At 40.0% G+C, this 25,218-nt stretch overlaps 1 protein-coding gene across 7 annotated transcripts in view; it reads right to left on the bottom strand.

Moving 5' to 3' along the window:
- Positions 1 to 816: 816 nt before the first annotated feature.
- NCOA2 (nuclear receptor coactivator 2) overlaps positions 817 to 25,218 on the bottom strand; it is a 186,996-nt gene continuing 162,594 nt past the window's right edge. For all 7 annotated transcript variants that reach the window (XM_056483702.1, XM_056483699.1, XM_056483700.1 and 4 more), the window contains 10 exons: positions 24,096 to 24,311; positions 23,356 to 23,485; positions 20,254 to 20,419; positions 18,108 to 18,386; positions 17,246 to 17,323; positions 16,503 to 16,740; positions 15,634 to 15,811; positions 13,203 to 13,401; positions 7,811 to 7,900; positions 817 to 4,947 (listed from right to left, as the gene is read on the bottom strand). In XM_056483702.1, the coding sequence (XP_056339677.1) occupies positions 4,936 to 4,947; positions 7,811 to 7,900; positions 13,203 to 13,401; positions 15,634 to 15,811; positions 16,503 to 16,740; positions 17,246 to 17,323; positions 18,108 to 18,386; positions 20,254 to 20,419; positions 23,356 to 23,485; positions 24,096 to 24,311 (1,586 nt within the window). In that variant the 3' untranslated portion in view covers positions 817 to 4,935. The remainder of the gene's footprint in view (positions 4,948 to 7,810; positions 7,901 to 13,202; positions 13,402 to 15,633; positions 15,812 to 16,502; positions 16,741 to 17,245; positions 17,324 to 18,107; positions 18,387 to 20,253; positions 20,420 to 23,355; positions 23,486 to 24,095; positions 24,312 to 25,218) is intronic.

Genomic DNA, 25,218 nt, shown 5'->3' with positions numbered 1-25,218 from the left:
ACATCAGAGGTCATCATTAGCTCATCATGTTTTGATGCCAGGACTCCTAGTTAAAACTGTTCCATCTTCTTTTTGATATTAACTATAAGAATGTCTAAAGGCAAAGTTCCCATTGGAATCTTTTTGCCTCTTACTACATAGATATTTTGTCTACTTGCTTCTGATTCCACATTGAGAAGGCACTTCCTTGTTTTCTGTAATGTGGCATTAATTTTCTCATATCACCACCATTTTGCTGAAAACGAGAACTGCAGCATAAGACATGTTTTGGTGGGAGTGGCAAAAGGTTACCAGTGTTTGAAGGTCTCTAAAGTAACTTTAATTTCTAAAATTCCTTGATAATAGTTTTTCTGCCTCATCCATTATCCAAAGACAACATATGACCATTCTTGTACATTGTACATTCTTGAATGCTACAAGCATTCTTGCAGGGTTTTTTTTTTTTTTTTTTTAAATTGACCTATCAAACCTTTTCAACTGTCCCAAATCCACCATTTGGCATAGCAAGGAGAACAAGCCTGTAACTCTTCTCATCTCCACTTCATATTTGAGATCTGCCTCTGCTGACACTGCCATGAAAGATGCCCATTTCATCTTGACTAATAAAAAAAAGTACCCAAAATGAACTGTTCTCAAATTAAGCCATGAGAGAAACATTTTCAATCAATACAGATGAAAGTACTTGCAAGTAACAACTAGCTGGAATATAAATTCATTACCAAAGCCTGCTGTCTATTTAAAACCTAGCAATCCATCTACCCTTCAGTGCTTTAGTGCTACCCTTCTATGAACAAATGAAGACACAGCAGAAACATGTTGAAATCTCTAAAGCCATGTAAAACCCGAAGGCATTAAAATTTATTAAATGATGCAATAACAACAGAATTCTTTATTTACAATAGCATTATTTAACATCAAATAAGCAAATAGCATCAGCAAAGCAATATTAACTTGCATAAATGTATTTAAAATTTCTCTGAATATATCTACCTTTGCATAAACTGCTAACACTAGAAATACAAACATCAATGCAGGTGAACAAAGTGATGTTCAGAGTCAACTCCGTTTTGAAAATAAATCACAACCTGAAACACTGTAAGCTTTCTCCTGAAGAACCATAGTTTATATATTGCTTAATTTTACCCTTGTATAATCTTTTCATATACACACATCTCAGATGCAACTTCATGATGAACTGTACAAATAAAACCCACAAATGACATAAAGGGAAAAAAATTAAATGACAGTAAATGTTTGAAGAAATGTGTCCATCATCTCTATTGAACAACATAAAGATTAAGTGATGATGCACTTATTCCAAAATTGTACACAATTCACTATACAAATATAATACATCAGACAGCTATGTAGGAATATACAAGACTTAAAAACAGATCTAAGGCATTATGCTAGATTTTAGCATTTTGAGGTTCTTGCACATAGCTTTTACCTGTAGTAAGAAACTTAAAAGATTTTGTTTTAGTCTACAAAGAAACACCAGGGAGAAAATTCTAATTAAAATCAAAGCCACTACAGTAAATTTTCTTTTGTGCAGAGAATGCTTTTGCTCTTAGGCAGCATACTACCATACAAATACTAGAAAACTTTTAAATTCACACCAACAATTAATGGCTTAAGTTGCATTTCAAAACTGATTGTGTATCTTTGGGTTCTGCAAGTGGAGCTGTGCCACCCATTTCGTCTGTTAAGCCCATATGAATTCTGCTTTTAAACAAAGATTAAAAAATGTATTGTATAAACTGCAAAAACATTGCTTTTAATTAATACAGGCCCAAAGGGATACCGGTGTGGGACAATATTTTAAGGATTAAGTACAAATTAACTCCTTGTAGCAAAACAGCTCACTTCACTTTTTAAACTCACCACATTACATGAACACTTAAACAGGTCGTACGACCATGTATATATGCTTATTTTTCACATTATGCGCCTTTCACATTTAATAATGTAAATAGAACACTGATTAATTGTTCTCTTAAACAAAATCCAAGTACTTTCTCCGACAAATTTACTGTATACAGGATGAAAAATACTGATAATGAAGGGAATTGATTTGGCTTTTTTGTTTCTATAGTGATCAATATGATCAGAAGATTCCTTCACTCACTTTTCTCTTTCATTACTCAGAAGACGACAAAAGTCACAATGAACCCAAACGGAGCCAAAGTGATAGGTACAATCTCCTTTCTTTCAAAATGGCAATGGATGATGAAGTATCATAATCACTACAGATAAGGGTTTGCAGGTCTGTTGTGAAATGGGACAAATTTAAACTATTTTTTTCCACTGTGAAAAAGAATAATCTATCTGCAGAGGTTAAGAACAAAAAAAGAATGGAATAGCAACAAAATTATTTTAAAACTCATTTACACTTTGTGGTGCATGAAATTAATTCCTTCAAATTTATACATTTCTTATATAAGTAATTTTTTGTCAAGATATATAATGCAAGTTCAACACCAATGTTGTAATGAGGCTGTGGAGGTTAGGGCTGATGGTTATTTTTATTTCCCATCAGCAGGTCAAAGAATGGCTCAGCTGTCTAAACATTCTGTTTGAGTCTGGCAACAGAATGGTGACAGCTGAAAAAGTGTTGCTTCTCCAGAATGGTGGCACTGTCTTCTTTAGAGACAAACAAGAAACAGCCTTTGTCATATTTTCCTCAGCCTTAATGTAGAGTAGCTGCTATTTTATTTGAACTCCCACCTGAATACCAAAACAAATTAAATGACAACAAGACAAACCTTTCAATCCCAAAAGGCAGGGCTGATATTATAAAATGCATTGCATTTTACATTACATCCAAAAATTTGCGTTCCAGTTAGAAAGTCTGTGGATTAGTGTCCTGGTTCCGGCCAGGATAGGGTTAACTTTTGCAGTAGCCAGGAGAGGGCATGGCTAGGACCCAGAGGTTATTCTGTAACACCTCACATCATTGCTGGGGCTGGAGTCTCTTCCAGGAGAAGGGCTCTCTTCTGGATCAGCGCAGTGGCGGAGGGAGCATCGGGCATGTCGCGGGTTTCCGTGAGAATCTTTGTCTCTTCCTTGTACCCTCTGTCACTAGTATCGTAGCTGATACTGTTTTCTTATCTCATGGCTGTTTCCAGTAAATTGTTCTTATCTCAACCCATGATCTTTACCTTTTGTGCCTCCAATTCCCCTCTCCAGCCCTCCACAGGGAAAGATGGAGGGGGAACCAGTGGGCTCACGGTTTGGAGAGTCTCAGCGGGAGCACTTAATTAGGGAGTACCATTCCTAAACAATTAGGAGTCAGCAGAAACAAAACAGGTCAAACTCATCAATTTCTTAATATTCCAAGTCCTCAGAAACTGATGTCAGTATAGTAAAAGATTATTCAAACCACAGTGGGCAAGGAAAAAAACCAACATGCCTTAACAGTGGCCTGCTTAGTAACAGTTTTTCTAAGATTTGTTACGAAAGGATATAAACATACAAAAATCAAGAACTGGTTCCTACAGTGGCTGCATATAATATAGGTTAATTAAATGGTATTATGAGCAGAATCACAAGGCTTAGAAAATGAGAAGTCTCAAGCCTACAAATTAGGTCTAATCAAGGCATTGTGATCCTTTACAAAACACTTTTCCAGGAGACACACACGGCTAAGAAGATATCTAATTTAATACTGAAGTACCTCATTTGGAATCAACTTCACAACATGTATATCTCACAAAAATTATACAAGTAAAACACTTAAGTTTTCAACTTAAATTATTGCTTGTTTACATATAAACTGGATTTTATGTACCTTACAAAACGTCCTCGTAGTCCACACTGCTTTAAAATAATCAGAAACATGATAGTGGTGAAGTCTGTAGTGATATCTGCTATAGGTATTACAGGAATTGTTACTTTCCCAGCTAAGGGGATGGGAACCAGAAATTATCATGCTTTAAAGCAGGTATCTTTGATATTATGCACCAATTCTGCCACTACCATAATCATTACATGCATTACCATTGAACTCTGCTGTTCAGCATCCAGTAACTGGCTGTGCAGATTGCTGGAAACACACCTAAGGAAATAATGGAGTAACCTGTTTTTTAATTCTATTAGAAAGAGTAAGATGACAGAGGTCAGGAGAGCCAGGTTAAAAAAAAAAAAACAGATTTGCTGATTGTTAGGAATTTAATTAAATGAGAATGTAACCAACTTGTATGTTTGGATTCATGACTTGCATCATAAACACTACCACAAAACCCAACCAAATCACCCCTTATAAACAGCCCTCTCACAGGGTAATTTTCATCTCTTTTACAACTTGAACCCCATTCAAAATTGGTCTGTATAGTTTTCTGCATCAGTTGATCTTCTCTGACTTGCTGTCAGTGGAACATGCTTGTTGGAGGTCTCTAAATGTACCAGACGTTGCTTCTACGCCCTCCTCCATGCCTCCTCTCCGCCCCAAAATGCAGGCCTTAGTCTAAAACACCAGTTTTCAGACAGAACTGAATCCTTTGCACCAGACTGTGTAAGCCAGGGAAAACAAAGCAAAAAAACCCCAAGGTCTAGAACTAAACAGAAACAGAACAAGAGCATGGTTGTTTTTCCTTAAATACATACATTTAAATACATTCAATCTGACATGGTTTATGAAAATTGCCTGTCAACATTTACTTTGCAGGAGAGATCTAAGTTGCACTAAGGTGAATGCAGTGAACAGACTGAGCAATGTCTGTACGCTAGCTTCAGACTGTCAAAGAAGAGGCTGCTCTTGGGCAGGGACCCCTGGCTCCCCTCGGGAAGGCAGGGCTAGTCCTGTGGGCAGCAGGCAGCCGCCGGGCTGGCAGCTCCGCCGGGACAGACAAACAGACACAGCTCTTCAAACTGGTAAGGGTTTGGGGCCGGCAGCCCACTCAGCTGAAGAAAGGAGCAACCAAACCACCCTCAGCGTCAGCAGTATTTCTGCAAGGGAAGAGAAATGGGGGAAAAACAAATGAGTTCTTCCTGCATGCATTACTGTAATATTTTACATCTGAAATTTAATTGGAATTTATGAAGCTAAACTATTCTTTGTGTACACTGGTACAACTGACCAGCGATTTAGTTCCTTTGCTATCAGTGGGGGTTTAATTTCACTGCATTCTCAGATTCTTAATTCACTCCAATTATCCTGGATGTTACAATAACTCAGGATCATCCACCTCTTGTAAAGTCCAGCTGAAGACATGGCAATATGGTTTAAAAGAAGTCTCATTCTCAGAATATGTGCAAAAATCTCTCTTAGTGCTGCATCACTGTCAAAGCAAACACTGCATTGGCTCACTTTCCCTTCCAAGACTCTTAATGAAAAAGGGAATAAAGAAGTAAAGCTAGCTTCAGCTACGGATCCCTAGAGATGTTTTTTGCATCATACTTAATACCCTTGCAATGTCTTTACACAAATATAGTACAAACTGGTTTCAGCTGAGCTGATTATGTTCTTCCTTATTCACAAAAACATCAGGATGTGGTTTTCACAGTTGTTTTAAGACTACTCCTTCCAGTGGCTGCAATCTGTGCCTTTCTGTCTTCCTCTCCTTGTAAATGCCTGCTCCCATGGGGTGCTGTGGTCAGTCAGGTCAGAGAGTCAATCCAGCCAAACCCATTTTCCTCCTCCCCTGGGGCTGGTTTTCACTCACATCCCGTGGCTCTGGCCGTGGAGCAGCTCTTTGCTCACAGCTTCCTGTCAGGCATGAGGAAGGCCCTGTTTGCTCAGGAACAGTGCTGGTGGCTGGGCAGCTTTCTCACCAGTCCACGTGCACACTGCTAGGCTGCCTACACCGTGCTTTGGACCTTCCCACACCTTCCTCTGCATTCCTACAAGGCCTAGAAATGTAGCTTTACTAACAAATAGTCAGTGCCAAGAATTATCTTGCAATGCAGCAAAACAAGATCCTATGCCCTGTACATCTCCTATTCCCACTTTAGCTGGTGCATCTGGAGCACTTTGGTTGTGACCAGCCATGGGCAGCACTGAGTCCTAATCGTGGCTTTTCTTTCTTCCACCACAGCACAGACACCACACTCACATCCCTCCTGCCCTGACTAATATGGACAAACTAAATTTTGACTCTTTCTAACATGCTGAGAGGCAGTTCAGGGATCCTGTTAGTGGTTTTTGAAATGGAAACAAAAGTGAAAATCCAAAGATGTCCTTATTTTCAGGGTGAACATTTAAGAAACAGTATCTCCAGACAGATACTAAATAAACACTCTCACTATACCAGCGACTTGAAAAAAAATGTACTGTAGAAGTTGCACATTAGTTATACAGCTTGAACTGTCTTAAAAGTTTTGTAGGAGTAGTTTATGGCTCAGTTGCATGAAAAAAAGCAGCAATTGAATTACAATTCAAAGTTCAGTGAAAGGTATTTACAGTGCATATAAACTGCACTTTCACTAACAGTCAGACGTACATTAGTAGAATAAACGTAAAATCAGGAAGTGCAGTCTGATGTACCTTTCAAAATAATTTGAGAGGTTTAAAGAAGTTGAGTTTCCTAGGGTGAAACAAAGCTTCTCTTATCTACTGCTACTGTCCCTTTCATTATCATGGCACTGACTCCATTATTTTAATTTTACATCCCAGAGATTCCCTGCCAAAAGTCATGCCACTCATTTCTTTCCACCTGCACCCTGACTTCTCTCCACCATCGCCTGTACCCTTTCTGTCACACTCAATCTCTTCTCCTTCTCTCTTCAACAATTATTTAAAATCTATCTCCTCCTTCAGTCTGCTTCTGTCTCAACATCCTTATTCCCTTTCTTTCCTCAGCAGTACTTGGTATTTTCTACTCTGACAGCCAGGCTTCTCTTAGCACATGAAATTTAACTGATTGGGAATGCACTAAGTAGGAGACCTTCTAGCAGCCTCCCAGTACCTAAAAAAGCCCAAAAGCGAGATGGAGAGAGACTTCTTACAATGGCATATAGTGACAGGACAGTGGGCAATGGCTTTAAAGTGAAAGAGAGCAGGTTAAGATTAGATATAAGAAGAAATTCATTACTATGAATGCGGTGAGGCACTGGAACAGGTTGCCCAGACAAGTTGTGGATGACTCATCCTGGGAAGTGTTCAGTGTTGGATAGGGCTTTGAGCAAGCTGATCTAATGGCAGGGGGTGTCCCTGACCATGGCAGGGGGTTGGAACTAGGTATCTTTAAGGTCCCTTCCAACCCAGCCCAATTTATGATTCTGTAATAACACTTTGGTATATAACAACTTCTGCTAGAGCAGAATACACTGCATCCTTTTATTAATTAAAGTGACCATGAAATGGCTGCAGAAGAAACTCTTTATGTGCAGATCCCCCACTTTTGGAGACAGACATTTGTATATTTATATGAGCAATGAAGATGTGAGAAGAATTGGCGTTCAGAAAGTTTTAAATATATATGAATACAAAAAAGACAGGGATACAATAAAATATCTGAATGGTTACTTCTGCCTCAGTACTTTCACATTCTTCACTTTCATTCATGTTATTAACTTTTCAGAGAGATGTTTCTAATTTCTACTATTACTCAAATTGCTCTTTAAAAGCAGGAACTTCACTGCTCCCTGGCCCAGGAGCTGCCACTAGATGGCACCTCCTCTGCACTGCTCAGCCGCCCTCTGTCTGTCCATCTGTCTGTCCCTCCTTCCTTCTCTGTGTCCACAGAGCAATCCTCCCTCACACTAGGTACTATTACCCACGGCACTTGTAACTTTGCAAGTAAAAAGATTCCATATCTGCTCCAGTCACAGTTTAGTCATAGTTCTGCAGTGCCTGTACCCCATTTCTTACCCGCGCTGCATCTCCGTCCTGCTTTATCATATCCATTCCAGGCAGCTGGTTTGGAAAGAGATTGCCTCCCCTCATAGCAGGATCATTAACCTGTTGGTAACAAGATATTAAAGAGAATGAATCAAAAAATATACTGGGAGGAGGGCTGGGAATTAAAAAGAAGCTTTACAGACCATTACACTACTTGCATGCACCAATGCCCACTCCTGAGACGATGCTGAAGTCAGGGAAGTGACAGGAGCCAGGCACTCCTCTTCCACAGCATCTGACTGACTTACATTATTCTGCTTCACAGTCAACAACAAAGATTTCATTCCTGATACTATGACCCGTACGCATATTTTACAAAGCAGGTTCTGTAAATTAGGTCAGTGTTATCTGAAGAGGACATCTCTGCTATCAAAATTCTGAAAGCAGAAACATGTAACTACTTTCCTATGCTCAATAACACATGGTTTTGCTGCTTGCAAACCACCACACACTTTTTTCAAAGCCTGATGAGATAACATGTAGGCTAAATTACACCAACTACTGCCTTAGTTTTAACAATACTTTTCTGTTAGTAAGCAGTGGGAGAAAGATAATGTTAAATGGGAAAATGTTCAGTGCTATGTTTTCCTAAAGGATGGTCTCCACAATTTTCTGAACAGAGTCACAGGAAAGTACTGAAGCTGTGCATTTCTGCAAAACCAAAAGGTCTGTCATGCCTAGTTATGTGGAAAGAATAGTTTGCCAAATTAACAGCATTGCTTTCTCAGTCAAAGGATTAATCTCACCATGCAAGAACTGGCCTAAGATACAGAACAGAGCCCTTCAGCAAGATTCTGAAATATTAGAAGAGACAGCCTTCCTTAGAAGTTTTACAGGGAAAGAAAGAAACCTCTTTCTAGGAAGACTTTCTTGAGTCAATTCTCTCTGTTAGTTCCCTCAGAGTAGATCCCATTCTCTTCACACCCTCTCTCCAGGCATATATATTGGTAAGATCCTGTCTCAGCCTTCTCTTGTCGAGGAAGACTGTCTTGAATTTACCACACAAAGTCTTCTCATTTAGGTCCTCCTTACTGTTATTTCTGTTGATATTGAAAAATGCATTCATATGCAACCACCTAAAGATTGGTTTCAAATCCTGGCAGAGACAAGATTACAATTCAATGGGAAAGATTAAAAACTTAAAATATTTTTGCCATAGGAATTTTAACTCCAAAGAAATTGATTAAGTGCTGCAAGCCTCCTAGTGATGCTTTCTGCTTCTTAGAGAGATTTTTAAACCTGAATGTGAAAATTCAAATCAGAAGGGTAGAGAACCATGTTATTTTATTCACAAAGAAAGATAATAGACAGCTTTGCAGCTCTATCTGCATGCATTTGATGAATCCATGTTTAAAAAGTCCTTTCTGCTACTAATCAACATTCATTAGATTGTGCAAGCACAAATACCTCTTCTGATTGTTCAGTAGACAAAGGGAGGTAAAAATGAAAGCAGAAATAAGAAATTTGTATCCTGAATCAACAGCAGTTTTGGAACCAAATGATGACTGCATGATTTGCCTCATGGCACTTAGGACAGGTATGGGAAAGGAAGGTGCTCCAGGCCACTACAAAAGGAACAAAGGCATCAATGAAGTTTCTACTGAAGAAACCCTTTGCCAGTGATGATGCAAGAATTCTGACTGACATGGTACCAGATATAAAAAAACCTCAACCCAAACTCAAAAAACCAACAAAAAACCCCCTACTGTTTTGTTATATGAATACATTTGCTTTGGAAGACCTTAAATAAAAACAACTCACCTTAACTTTTCTGACTGCAAAAAAATTCAATTAGAAAAGCATGGAGAAGGACAATGAAATGGAAAGGTTTTTATAATTTTCTGAAGAAAGGTAAAGTGGAGTTATCATTTATGAAGTCTGACTAAAAAAGAACAAGTATGTTTTACAATTCCTTTGCAGTTAAGTAAAATAAATAATCTCCTGTAAACCAAAGTTATGTACAAGATGTCTAACAACTACAGGTTCCTACCACTCTAGAGCTCCTTTAATCTGGTATGCTGAACAAAATCAAAACACCATTTCAAGATAACTCTTCTTAGATGCCACAATAATTTTGGCCTGGGAAGCACTGCCCTGTGCAGACTAATACACAGCTACTCTGAGGACTTCTATATAGGGGTTTATTTCATACAGTGAAAAGCCTCTTTACTTGCACAGGTTTCAAACTGCTTCTTTGATAGCTCAGCAAGGATCCATGATGCAAAATATGTAACAGGCAAAACCATGGCAACAGTCCACTGAGGAAACAAGAAGATGAGGACAAGGGCACAGTAAGATCTCTGAATGGTGCAACACCAGGAAGGTTTACTTTCTTGATGCCTGAGGAAGCTGTTTAGGACAGGAGGAACCTGCAGACCCAGCAGCTAGCACTTCAGAATTCCTGGGAGCAACCTCCTAGAAGAAACACCAGTAAGAGCAGCCTGAAGAGATTTAACATAATTATAAGAGAGAAGATGATAATGAGACAACATCTCGTCCCTCAAATATATGAAAGAACCTCTAAGTATATAAAAATTACCAAGCCCACTTTGGCCACAATCTTTTTGCTTGGTGGTGCTGGGAGCCCAGATGGCAAGCAAGAGAAGTTGGAGATAACACAAGTATGATCAGATAAACACCAAACTTAGTATTTCTGAGCTCTGGATATATCTGTACAATATAGCACAGTGCCACAACAAGAGAGGAGAGAGAACCAACAAAATCTGTTTGGTACCAGGGGCAATATACCTGCTTCTCACCAGTAAGCCCAGGCACAGCTGTTTATTATTAGATAGTAAGATCTAACTTCCAAAACCATCCAATAGTAATAAAGTTGAGTGTTTTTCAAAAGCTAGAACAAGTTTGCACAGAGTTAAGAGTGAATCACTGTTACTCTCACTGCGGTTAGAAAGAGACAAGCACGTGAAGTTCAAATTATGTATTATGGAACAAAAAGTGACACTGAATAAGTAAACAGAGGTGTAGGTGACAGTGTAAGAAAACCCCAAAGAATGAATGAAATGGCAATAGTCAGCAGAATTACAGAAAATACAGTCACTTTGAAAACCACCAGTTACAAGAAAAAGTTCAGCAGAATTGCTAAATAAAGATGTCACACAGTAAAACACTACGTCCTGAAAACAGGAAAAGGTGGTGTCAATTTTAGTATTCAAGTATACATTTTTAGTTATTCATGTTTCTCAAGAAAATGCCAAGCAGTACAGCACATTCCTGAGGACTAGAAAGTACTGTCTCATGGCCCAGAAATGGCCCCTCAGCTGTCAGCTGGCCACCTCTGACCTAGAGCAAGCATAAAACATTTGCTTGCAGATGACACAGTGCTGAGGTGGTAAATCAGGAGGAAAGCAGGTTACTGTTACATAATGAGCCACAGCACTTTGCTTTAACAGATGTGATCTAAGAAATGCAATTTGATGCAGAAAGGAGGGAGGCCATACTTTTGGGAACAAAGAATGCAGATTTCATCTATGTAGAATGTGTTGAGGAGAATTTGGGGGACGATCATAAGGGTTTCAGTGTGACACTGTCACCAAAAGAACCCATAGACTGGAAGAGAAATTACAAGTAGAATTTGGCTCTACACAGCATTGGTGCAGTCACTGTTAAATCACAGTCTCTGGTTACTCTGTTCACATTTCTAGGAGGAGGTTACAACAAAGGAGTTTAAAGTAGATCCAAAAAAGGGACTGATGGGCTGAAACCCAAGTGTTGAGATGGATAAAGAACCTCAGCCTATTCAGCTTACTGGAAGTAACATAAATGCTATCTTGAAACAAGATTTTGTAGTCTAACAGGAAGGAAAAACAGTGTGACAGCTGTGCCAGGGGAAACAGTAGCCTGCATGGAAATCTTTGAAATAAAACCAGATCAGTTTCTCCAATGCAGTTTGTCAATTCAGGTTCCCAGGAAAAATTGGTTAGCACAGGTATGCTGAGAAATCAGATCGGGTCATCACCCTTAAATCCCCGCTCTTTTCTTTTTTGGTTTTACTATTGTTTTACTACAGTAAATGTGTGCAACTCTATTAACTTGGGAACTACAAATAAACAAAGTCTGTTGTAACTGGGCCTAGCAACTGGGAATATCAGAGAAGGTGACAGATTTGGGAGTATCAAAATGACTTTGTGTTACCAGTATGTAGCAGCTGTAAAAGACAAATGTGATCTGCAACTATATCTGTCAGAGTATTCCAAGAGAGATGGGGAAGAACTAGTGTCATGCACATGGCTCTGGTGCTTGGGAAATACTGATCCAAACTAGAACAGCTGCAGGAAAGGAAAGGGAATTTAAAGCCCACGAGATTGAAAAACGGAGGCTTGTTTGGCTTGCAAGAAAAATCTCACAAAATCCAAGACTAAACTACCCAACAATCTCAAACTAACAAAAAAACTATGTTGATTTTCTAATATACAGGAAAAGAGCTATTTAAGTTAAAAGACAAACATGGAAAAAGGAATACTCTGTTATCAAATTCAAACTAGAAAAAAGTAATACATTAACAAGCCATCAACATAACCAGCCTTAAACTGTTACATTATGGTAACAGAAAAAAGTTATAGCAAGACATGTCCATAGCAGGAGATACTTTCCTGCCAATATTTCAAATAAAAGTTGGCAATTTCAAGCCTGTGTTTTTGAACAAGCTGAAGGTCAGCTTTGAAACAAATACATGTTAATTAAGAGGATTTGTTTGTCAAACAGTTATTAATGTACTGAGGGAGTTAAATGCAGGATGACAAACAGAAATGTTATTTTTTTCTTATTTCAGATATCCTAAATAGCAGTATCACATTAGAGTAAGTGTGTAAACATCCTCTCAGCAGAAAAGGTTACTTACCTACTGATTCAGCAACCTGTTTTATATGCACCACATTACAAAAAATGTGCATTTAGTGCTTGTAAAGTTGCCACATGGATAGTTCTGAAAGCTGATGGAATATTTATTTTCTGGGACTACAAACACTGTGGCAGTTGAAGCATCTTCCAAACCCTGCCCATACTGGCAGCTTTCACTCTTCTCTCTAGGAAGCAGCTGCTTGCCATCCAGTTCTAGCCTCCACTGCAGGGAAAATCAGCAACTGCAACTGCCTACAGACACTTACCTATGAGCACAGGAGCTACCATCAGCACGTGCTTGCCATGGAAGTCCAGGAGCTACCTACAGAGCTCTCTACCTCACTGGTCAATTTGGCTATTCGAGCGCAGAGCTAAAACCAAAGCCCTTTTAACACCATCATTTCTCAAGACAACTAGTAAGAGAAACATAATGCAGTGGACCTGAAAATCTACTGGAAGTAAAAGCAAATCCTCTAGCTGTCATCTCACATCCTTAGATTCTCACCTGCTCAGGACCCATGGAGGACAACCCTGATGTAGGCACAGAGGTCGCTGAGGTCATGCTGATCTGCCCTGTCATCTGGTTCATGTTGTTCATACCACTTGTGTTGGTTGCCATGGATACACTGATGTTCATGTTATTGTTGTACATGCTGGTGCTTGCTTGCTGCCCAAAATGTGGTGGGGACTGTTGTGAAAACATGCTACAGCAAGGAATGGAAAAAGCAATGTGTCAGACTTAGAATGCTGAAGCCACTAAGAAACTTTTTAAAATATATCTTAAGCTAGAATTTGTATATACTGTCATTTATTCCAACTTCAAAGGAAAAAATAGCTTTCAGCTGCATTAATATCCAAGGAGTAGATTTTTCAAAATTTAAGGTTCCATGTCGGTGTACAAAAATGCATGTCCTTGCATGTGAAACTATGGCAGAGTACAAATCTGTTATGCATGTGCAAAAATAGCCAATTAGCTGTCAAAAGGAGCTTTGTATGTATTTTAAAGTAATGTTTGGAGGGAAAACACCTTTAACCTCCAGTGTTAGCACAGCACAGAACTATTGAGCTGAAATTTTAGACAGGGTAATAAACTTTCTTTTTCCAAAATAGGCTATTTGCACATATGAATACCAGATTTGCACGTACAATTATGGCAAGCGGGCTCACAAGTATAGACATGCAATTGTGCAGAAATTTATTCACTAGGTCTTAGCATCAGGTTTTGAAAATGTGGCACTGTAAGAAACAACATAAAGTCTAAGACAATTACCCTCTATGTTTCTTTAAGGGCATTTCTGAACAACTTAAGGAGGAGTAACTGCGGAAAACTTCATCCCAGATTTTATTCAGTCCAAGAACTTTCTGGACAGTATCTTCCTTCCCATTATGTTGAAAGCCATATGAGAGACTTCTTTACATTTCCTAAATTGCACTTCACTGTTTACACATCAGTAATTTCTAGTCTTTGATCATAATTCAACAGCCAATGAGGGAATTATTACTGACAATGTGTCTGTTTAGAGGATGTGCAATAGACTGAAATACTGGAAGGGCTGCTGTGTCTCAGTATCAGTGGCTGGCCCTCCCTTCTCTGTGAAGCACTGCTCCCACAGCTGAGGACATATTTCAGGGTTAACACTCAACCTTGCCCTTGGGTACTCTGTTAGGCTATTGCTGTGCACTCTGAGACCTGGTGAAGTGCAACAGCATTCTGGGCACAGGACCAAACCCAGAAAATCTCACCATTCTCTTCCTTCCCATTCCATGTCTTTTCAGGCCACCTCACCCCATTTCTAAGTTGTTATCTGGATGGCTGAAACAGTACACAACAGATCATTGTGCATACTCAGTGGCTTGTGTAAGCACATTTGACACATCTCTGCTGTAGAGCTGCAGTTTAGCAAAGCCAATCACTGGACTTATGGAGCTATCCCTGCTGTCATTTTTGGCAGAAGCCACGACAGCGGCAGCTATGCCTCCTGCAGATGCTTCAGGAAGACCGTGAGGATGAGGCATGGACAAGGATGAGACGAGATAAATCAGCTGCTTTAGAGGGAACTTTACTTGGATTAGCCTCATCAATAAAATATTGGTGTTTTGGGTTTATTAAATCCTTGTCAACTAGAAGGAAAAAGATTTGTTGCAGTGCTAGGACAATAAGCCTGAGAACTTCAGGATGATAAAAGCACTGTGCTAGAGACAGCTGTGTGCACCCCAGTGCCAACTGATACAGGCTGTACCTGATAGCTCCTCCCATCTTCCAAGGAAAAGCTCAGATCACTGCCATCTGGAAGCTCACTGCTGCCTGCTGACATTGTTCAACACCCAATCCATTTGATATGGACAGACTGATTATTGGAGCTACACCCACTGGGGCAGGGGCCTCAGCTGACAAGGTGACTGCATGTGTGAGGTATTGCTACAATGCTGTCAGGGAATGACAGCTCTATGCTGACCCCCAGAATGTGCAAGCACTAATGGGCTGAACCTGGTTACACTCCAGCATTTAAAGTGGGAGGTGATAATCCAGTCACTACAATTCCAGAGCAGTAGGGAATGCACAGGCTCTGGCTTAGCTGATCCAGCCGTGTGGAAAGCAATGTGGGATGACAGTCATATGCAGAAGAAATGCATCCACACAAATGTTAGGGGCTAGAGTCACTGTGCAGCACAGGTGCATCTTAAGGGCACACAGTCTGATCATTTGTAACAGACAAAGCAATGCATTGTTGGATGCAGGTCTTATAGCTATGCACTCTGGCTTGTATGAAGACAGAATTTAAACCAACTAAAGCCAAATCTAAATCTCTTTTAGGATAGATAGTTAACAACAAACAAACATGCAAACAGTTATATAAAATGAGCCCATAAATAAGTGTAGACCATAAATGACCCCATTATTCCATGTGTTCATTTTGGTTTTCTTCTGGATTTACCTGTTACCACCCATATTCCCTTGTGCCCACCCATTCATCTCCGTAGAGGACTGATAGGCAGGATTAGCCTGAGACTGCTGAATCATGGGGCTTTGAGTGTGAGCCAGTCTTGGTGACATCAGTGGACTCTGAGGAGTGGTGGCCCCTGTGAAGCCTGGATCAGGCTGCTGACTAATACCTGAGGAAGAAAATGAGAATTTACCCACTGTACATTCAGAGTTAAAACAGACCAAGAGCTCATACCTGCTGATGTGTCTTTACACACACTTTTATAATCTGGTAAGAGTAGACATCAAATTTACATTTGGATGGACATAATTTGTTATATTAGCACAACTTTCACATTACATATTATTTAATATAATTATAACATAACTTATACAGTATAACAATAACTGTATAGAGGTAACTGCCCAGAACAAAGTGGCTTTGTAAAACAAAGAAAGGAAACTGTATTAATTATCATATTACACATTGGGTTAGGGGTAGGAAATGGAATGCTTTATTTAAAACTGATTTATATTACTTAAATTGAAGAGGTTTGTGTTTAGTTCACTCAAAATTCAGAGTCCATCAAGCAAATACATACACATATGTGTTTGTGTGTGCATACACATATTTATCTGTCTATATCTATACACAAACAAACACACACACTGCTCTTCTCTGCTGCTCAAAGAGCAGTGCTTGGAGAATAACTGGTACTATAGTTAGGAAAGTGGAACCTCCAAGGGGTGCAAACTGCCATGTTTTCCACAGTTCTCAGGGAGCCAGGCAAGAGCCTGTGGACCAGCGACCCAGCACAGTGGGGAGGGACCATGGGGGAGTAAGAGGTGCCAAAATGCACGGCGGGGGAGCGGAAGCAGTACCGTAGTTCGGAGGGAACGGGAACTGCTGTGCATTCGCCTGCGGGATGCGCGGGTTGCTCATGGTGGCTGGGATGCCACCGGTGGCCACCATGCTGGGGGTCATGCTCAGGCCTTGCCCTCGCATCATCAGCGTGCGCTGCTGCACCTGCTGCTGCTGCTGCTGCATCTGCCGCTGCCGCAGGTGCTGGCTCAGGATCTCCCGCTGCCTCTGCGCCAGCATCTGCGCGTTGATGGGGCCCTGGGGAAAAACACACCCATCAATAACCCTTCCAAGGCAGCACAACCAGCACAGGCATCTCCACCAGAGCAACCCCAAAGACTCCAGCCTTTCCCCCCCTCATCACACAACTAGCAAAAAATATAAAGCAGGAGAGAATAATCTTGCTAATACTTCTGCTGGGAAAGACTTCCAACAGTGCAAGAGTCAGTAAGTGAAATAATACCAGTGTTTAAGGCTGCAGTGATTTGTATGTGCAAATGGAGCAGCTCATTAAAAACACACATCTTCAGGAAATGAGAAGCATGGTTAAAAATGCAGTTACAACAAATCTTTATTAAGCAATCATCCATCCCATGTAAAAATGGAACGACTCTCAGAAATAAAACAGCAAAATACTCCTTATCACACAGATTGCAATATTTGTATTGAAACTGTACTTGCCACATAGCATTACTATTGTATTATATTGGGGTAAGAAAGCAAAAAAGGAAGCTACTTTCTTTTGTAAAAGGTATTTTCTCACCTGTGTTGGCACTCCAGTCCTCAAAGACAGATTCATATTGGAGACGCTGCTGATCTGATTTATCAATGGCTGCCGGTTCTAAAGAGAAAAAAAACCAAACCACCCCAACACCAAAACCCAAAAGTTGTTAGAAGGAAAGGGAAAAAACAGAAGTGTTACATACAGAGTCATACATATCTACTTCCCTGATCAGCAGGTCTGTAGACCTAGTTCTACATATCCAAGCAGTGACTAATTTTCCTCCTCAAATCCTACTACCATTCACAGAATGCTGTTTCTTAAAGAGATAATACAGCATTAAAGTAACAACATAGGCACTATGCTGTTTACACCAAACATGCTCCCTTCATAGCTTCTGCTCTGTTTCACTTTGGGACTGGAGTGTTGAGGTTTACTCCAAATTAGATGGCTGAAGGCAGAAATGATCTTTCCTCCTTAAATACAAAAAGCATCGCTATCTCATTGATAGTGCTAGGAACCTATGTATTTAAAAGCAAAACAAGAAACTAGAACTTAACTCTCAGAAGCAGAGCAAGGCCAAGGGAAAAAAAAGGACGTAGGATGTAGGCAACAGGTAGAAATAAGAGTCAAAATACAACAAATAGAAAAAGACTTATATAACAAAAAGCACCTTGCTCAAAGACTTCGTGAGATCTAGGCTTAAATACTGGTCATGTTCTTACATCGTATTATACAAAGAACAATGTGAAGATGCCAAAAAGAAGTTTAAAAAAGAGAACGTGCAAGGCACTATCTTGTCAAAACTCATAGTGGCTCCTGTTCAATTTTAGCTGGGAAGTGGAACGAAGCAAGACCCGGTGTGGCGGGAGAGGCGGCGAGGGCGGGCAGGGAAGGGCAGTACCTGCTGGGCCTGGAGCCGGTGCTGCAGCTGCAGCCGCAGCTGGTTGGGCTGGCTCTGCACGAGGCCGGCGGGGCGCAGGCCGGGCCGGGGCTGCATGCGCAGCGCGGCGTAGCCGGGGCGCTGCCCCATGCCGTGGAAGCCGGGGTCCTGCATGGGCGCGTAGCTGCCCTGCGCCAGCTGCGCCTGCGCCGCGTACTGCTGCGAGAACACCGGCGCCTTCTGCTCCAGCAGCATGCCCGACTCCTGGCTCGGGAACGACTCGGGGTCGACAGCTTGGCTCTGCAGAAACACACAAACAACAGCAACAGTTGGCGGGGCACGGCTTTCCAGAGGATTAGACGGGACCAACACAGACAGCCTGCGAAAACAACCTGCTAGGATGGGAATGTTTTGAGCAGAAAATGGCATTAGCTTTCTTTACCTCACATAAAACTTAAAAACCAGCAGAATTGCGTATTTTACTATCAAAATACATTCACTGAGACAAATTCCTCCTCTCTCGTTTTCTTCCTTTTGCTGTTTTTTTTTTTAAACAAAACCCCACAATCTTTCTTGTGTTCTTTACAGACACAGTATTACTCTTCTAATGAGTAAAAACCTGAAATAACAAATGCTAGATCAAAATCTGTAAATGAAGTGATGCCAGCATGTTTTTGCCATTAAAGCTGAGATAAATTCAAACGTATTACAAATGAATAAGTAGATTTTTATCAGTATCTTTAAACAAAATAATGACTTCAAATAAAGATGCCTGAAACTATTACAGAAGCTAATGTGAACAGAGTGCCTAATTCTTTCAGGGTGCTTCTGCACTAAGTGATTATCCATTAGCATAAATAAGCTAACACAATTCTAAATTCCATTCTAGATACTCCCCTAATATTTGCTTTAACCAGAATAATTTTATAGCTTATTCCATACTGACCTTGAAAATGAAGTTAATCTAAATTTCAGTGCCCTCATGAAAGAAAGTCTTTAAGCTGCTGTAAAAAATGTTCAAAGGCTATTTCAAAAAACATGTTTTAAAATGAAGAAGTTCTCTTATCTGCAAGATCCTTTAACTGTTTCCACTGAATTATTAATTAAATAGAAACATATTTACTGCTTAGTTTGAAATAAACCATTATTCATAATTTTTGGTGGTGGCATTCCAAAACCTATATAATATTACATGAAAGTTTCATACCGCAAAATTGAAGTTCACCAATAAATTGTATCTCCTGCTCTACACCTCACTGACTTCTGTGTTGTACCAAATAGGCTTGGAGATAGCTTTCTCATGCTCAAAGCAGAATTTCATTGGTCCTATTCCATAACTAAAATGCAGAACTAGTTCAGAAGTTATGCTCAGGGTGCTGATGAGTGCTGGGGAATAAAATGGGTATTGCAGGCTCCTTGAGAATATCAAGTCATTATACAAATTATACTGAATTTGGAAATAAAATTCTGATGCCAGAAATGTCAGGAACTAACTTTTATGCAAAATACTTTTGTTTTTAAAACTTTTTATTTTCTTTTTTTTTTTACCATTTAAGACTAAAACAGGCAAGAATCACATGGAAGCCAACAAAAACGACTGTGGGGAAGAACGGATGAAAAAGAATAGAGCAAAGTGTAGCAAGCATGCTTGCAACTGAGAAAAAAAAATTACAGTTTAAGTGCTTGGAATGAAACCAGCTGCCTCAGATAAAACTCATCCCTTAACACATTAATCAACTAAGGAAAAAATTTACACATCTCAGGTTTGCTAATCAAAAAGCTTGTTGCCCCCATCACACTCAACTCTTGATCCTGCTCCTATAGATCCTCATGCTCTTATTTTTCTCTTTCCTATACTCTGTTGCTGGCCATGATCTTATCTTTGTCCCCCACAGTTCTTCCTCTGACCATCATTTTTTTGTTTTGGTTAGTTTAGTTGCATAAAGCAGGTCAGAAGAAGGAGATCGAGGTGAGGGTGGCAGGGGAGAGGAAGGAAGATTAAACCAGGGGCTGAGGGAAGGTTTTCAGGTGACACTAAGCCATTAAATACACTTCCATCATCCCAGCTTGCAATAACTGTTTTAAAATCCCCTTCTTCAACTCCACCTTGTCAACATATCTTATAAAAGCAATACCTAATACATGCAAAATACCATGTCTAGTATACCTGGCTCACTAGTTCTGGTATTCCTAGAGCCCTGTCGATTTCTTCTAAACCATCAAAATTCCTTAATGCCATGTAAAGCTGATCCAGGAGAGCACCCTCATCACTTGGTGACTCTGATGAAGGATGATTACACAAGAGATCATCTGGTGAGCTGCCAAACGGTTGCCTGTGAAAACATGAACACAGAGTTGGTTGGTAAACAGTTGCTGGAAAACATGAAACAATATCAGAGGATTAGTACTCAAACTGAACTAACAAGTGGAGACAGAAATTATTTTAATCGCTGCCAATTTTATTTAGAAAGTTATTCTGGATGGAAGTTATGCTACCCAAAGAAGTAATTACATAGCATAATTAATGCCTGCCAAGACCCTACAAATGTGGTGTATCTGACAAGAAAGCAAGCCCACCAAAGGTAGCCTGAGCACTGAATGCATATTACAGGCTCAACAGAGAAACAGAGAAGTCAGTATAGAATATAGTCTGAAGACAGAAGGCTAAATAACTGTTTTTTAAAAACTAATTGTAACTTTGAATGTCTCATGTCAGATCAAGTATACTATCACAAGTAACATTCACTTCCATAGCCTCTGTCCTTAGCTGGTTTTTCATCAGGCTAAACAAGCCCAAGAGGTCACAGACAGGTCTGTGGATTGTCTGAGCTCACACAAACTGAACATCTGGAAGAGCTGGGCAGGAGCATGAGGGATCAGGGAGGAAAGGACATTCCCCTTTTTGTTTGCAGCAAAACACTGCATCAGCTCACCCCAAATGCACACTTGGGTACCAGTTTATACACTTGGTTATGAAGGACATCAGCAAGAACTTGGGTACTGTCAGGCAGTGTGTGATGGCTCTATAAACCCTGCTTACCTCACCCCTGAATTTGTATGCGAAGCACACTCGCACTTACAAAGGCAGAATGAAGGTTTATTATAAACCCAAAGGACAAAACTTCCCAAGAAACAAACTAAATCTGAAATAACACCTCATCTGCAGCCAAATGACATGTTTTTGTTCTGCTGTTCACACACCTGCCCTGCTTCACACATGCTACCACAAAACTGCAATAGAAAATATAAAGAGCAGAGCATTCTGCAGGCAAGGGCAGCTACAATATGCACATCATGGAAGAATCCCATCCCAGGTAATTACTCAGAGACAACAAAAGCTGTCACCCATGGAGGGAGGAAAAACACTATATGTGAACCCTTTTTACATGTCTGTTTAGAAAAAACAAAGAAACATGTTTGTGTATTTAGTTTCCATAATGAGATATATGGTTGCCATGGAAGTCTAATCTCTATGTCAAAGCTAAGCAGGAGAGCTGCATCATCAGGCTACACACTGAATGAACTCAAAGGATGGCAGGCAGGAAAACTAATAAAGATATATTCTTTTTAACTGGATACCAGACAGTTTAAAAATAAAAAGAATATAACACAACTTTAAAACATTGCACAGTATTAATCAAACTCATATATAGAGAAATTTCTTTAACTCTCATAGATGAAATTATAAATCACCAAAACGGTAGAGCAAAAAAATTCTTTGATTCAAATTGCTTACAAACTTCTATAAGAAGGGATCTATTATATGGAAAAACAATTGATGAGCCTAGAAAAAAACACCCTCCCTGAAATTGCAAATGAGCGTGAACACACATGATAAAAAACATTAAAATATTTGTCCAGTTCTGTATATTAAAAAATGACAGTTACTTACAATGTCTCCATTTATTTTATATACCCCAGCAACAATTTTAATTTTTAATTTAAGAATTATTTTTACTCATTTAATACACAGCAATCAGATTATAAAAATACCAATCTTGGGGATTAATAAAGCCAGAAGTGGCAGCATCAACCAATTTAACATCTCCAGTTGTGGTGTAAATGATAAAAATATTGTTACTTTCAGATGCAACGCAATGGGAATTTTTTCCACCATCTTCAGCTATAAGAAAATTATGAGAAATGCAAATATAAAAAAAAATTGAAGAATTAACTGCCTGGCTTGCTGACCAGACACAATCCTGTATTTTCTTTTAAGGTGTAATTTTTGAAGTGAGTAATTACATAAACAGTGCATTTTGCATATGGATATGCTAAATGAGGGAAATGCCAGGAAACAGCTTGAAATGCATGGAATATAACAAAGAAAATGCCACATATATTTATAGATAATATTTTCCGACATCCTAATGAGAACTAAGAGAATATAGCCAGAAATTTAACATTTTTTTGAAACATACTTTTTTTTCCAAATATATCCACTTCATTTTCTTTTCAGTGATTCCCCCAATTTACTACTCACACAACTGAAAATATTTCAACATTTTGCACTTGCTTGTCCATTTTGCATTCCTTAGACATTCCATATATACACAGTCTCCCTAAAGTAAGCAGCAAACCTTTTGGAGAAAACATGGCTCTTTTTAAAAAAGTGTAAGCTGCTTATAATAGTTGTGCCATCATTTAAAAGTCTTGATGATGAATGAAGTTATTAATACATTACACATGAGTTAATGAGTTGTGACCAAACTGCAGTTCTGATTACCTGAGGAGGAGCTAACTTCAGGGAAGAGGCAGCCTTCCTTTCACTTCATCTTTCCTTCCTCCTCTTTTACAGAATTTAGGTCAATTAAAAAACCCAAACAAAACATAATTAACCATGTCCTACATCACTTAAAATGCTACCCCGCTGCAGGAAGGGACAGATATTATGACTACATAGCTGTGGCTAGTACTGCTGGCACTCTTCCACATTTAGTGTTAAGTGTAATTGTTAACAATGAGAACAGCAAAACCAGACAGAATCATGCCCACATCAATGCTCCAGAGGTGAAAAATGGTGCAACTATACATCAAGTGCTGACAGCATTCACCGTGATACAGAACTTTCGATTCATTCAACACATTACATGGCAAAGAGAGCATTTATAAATATTTTTGGAATGCACATACATTTCATGAGCACAAAATAATACAAAAATTAAACTGATGTACATTTGGTGAATGTCTTATGCATAACTTTCTTTCCATGGGGTGTATAAATTATAGGCCTGCAAAATCTGTGTTCTGACGTGACACCAAGACTCACCTGTTCTGATTACCAAAAGTTGCCTGTTCTATAGGCAAGATGCTGTCTGGCCACGGTGCAGTCTGATTTGGAGGTGCCTGCTGTTGGCTATACTGAGGTCCTCCCATGTTCATTTCCAATTCAGATGGCCCTAATCAAGGAAAAAATAACCATTTAACTTTTCTGAAGAGAAGCTACTTTCATGCTAATTCTTTCAACTGAGTTACCTAGTTAAGGTAAAAGCAAACAAAAGCATTAAGACTTCAGCAACATTATACTTAAAAGCATCATTATTCTTTTGTCAAAATTTGCTTTTAAATTTTGAGAAAACATGAGTATTCTGAAAGTGGTTCAAAATTATAAAATAGTAGATATAACATTGTAGATGCAAAAATGAGTAAGACTCTACATGTAGTCAGTATTATAATGCATTTGCTGTAAGAGTGACCAGGAACGATTATCATTCCACAGGATTTCCTCTAAAAAACTTCACAGTCTTAAGTGAACCAAGGCAACTTTATATCCTCCTTCTTTGGCCACACAACTGCTACAGCCAAGCAGGATCTGCCCATCTCAAAAAATGCGTTAAAATTTAGCATTTAGACATCTTCTTTCCCACGTCCACAGGAAAATTTCAGTGCCAAATACGATTCTCATCGAATCTAGAAATGAAGTGAGGATTTTTTCTTTCTCTTTTTCCTCCTGCTCCAGCTTTATCAGCAGCCCAGCGCGCGCCGCAAGGAGGGCTCGGCCGTACTTACCCATGCTCATGACCTGGGACGGGAGCATCTGCCGGGGGCCGGGCTGGGCGCTGGCTCGCAGGGGGATGCTGGCCGTGGGGGCGCGGATCATGCCGGCCTGCACCGGGCGCGCCATGGCGCCGGCCGTGGGCGCGCAGCTCACCCTGACGGCGGGAGCCTGGCCGCCCCAGTCTCCAGAGGCCATGGCGGGCCGAGGGGCAGCGCCACCGATCATCCCTGCACAAAAGCCAAACGCGCTCAGGGACCGCCGCATGGGCACAGCAGCCTCAACGCCGGCGCTGCCTCAGCTGTGCTCCCTGCAATACCAGTGCAGCAGCTTCCCTCAGGGCACACTGCAGCACCACAGTGCCCATCCAGACGTGCACAGCTGCAGAACGATGCTTTACGCTGCCTAGCCAAGGGACTGGAGGTTGTGATACATCTTACGAGAGGAAGGCCCTTTTATCATTTCCGAAATGCTGCTCGGAGTAAGTGTTCCCACATGTAGTCTGCAACAGGTGCTGAGGGTGTGTGGATAGCCTGAACTTCCTTCCTCAGGAAATGAATCACGTTTGCTGATGTGTGTCAGTGCTTCACTTTCCAAGTGCTAAGTGAGAATGGGGACTTGAGTAACAACGTGTTAACACCAAACACACTTACAAATTAGAGGGACTGAGTATCAAATCGTGTTCTGCTAATATCTTTTGGCAACTTCTTTCACTTGGAACCTAAAGCCTTTTGAGCTTCAAGGCTCACCCAGATAATCTCAGACCAATGTACAGTGCAGGGAAATTACTCACAGGAACTTTCCGATAGATGCTGAAGTTCATTACCGTTATTATAGGGGAAGTCCTCCCACATCTACTGTAAACAACTGATACGTTTTATTTACACTTGGAATATATAGAATACTACACTCTAACAGTAGCCTAAAATCCACCATCATAACCCAACACAAAAACCCCCAAGCCCCAAAGACGGCATTCACAGTATTTATACATTTCCATTTTATATCAGTCAAGAGAGTAGATAAAACACTGATTTCAGGTTGGACTACTGGTTCAGATCTGTGTTTTCAGTTGCATTATGCAACATCCCTAAATTAATACCAAAAGCCAAATGAACAGTTATTACTTATCAGTTC

The sequence above is a fragment of the Oenanthe melanoleuca genome, chromosome 2 (assembly GCF_029582105.1).
Source record: "Oenanthe melanoleuca isolate GR-GAL-2019-014 chromosome 2, OMel1.0, whole genome shotgun sequence".
Taxonomy (NCBI): domain Eukaryota; kingdom Metazoa; phylum Chordata; class Aves; order Passeriformes; family Muscicapidae; genus Oenanthe; species Oenanthe melanoleuca.
Note: the sequence above shows the minus strand (reverse complement) of the source record. Positions and strands in the feature narration are given on the sequence as shown.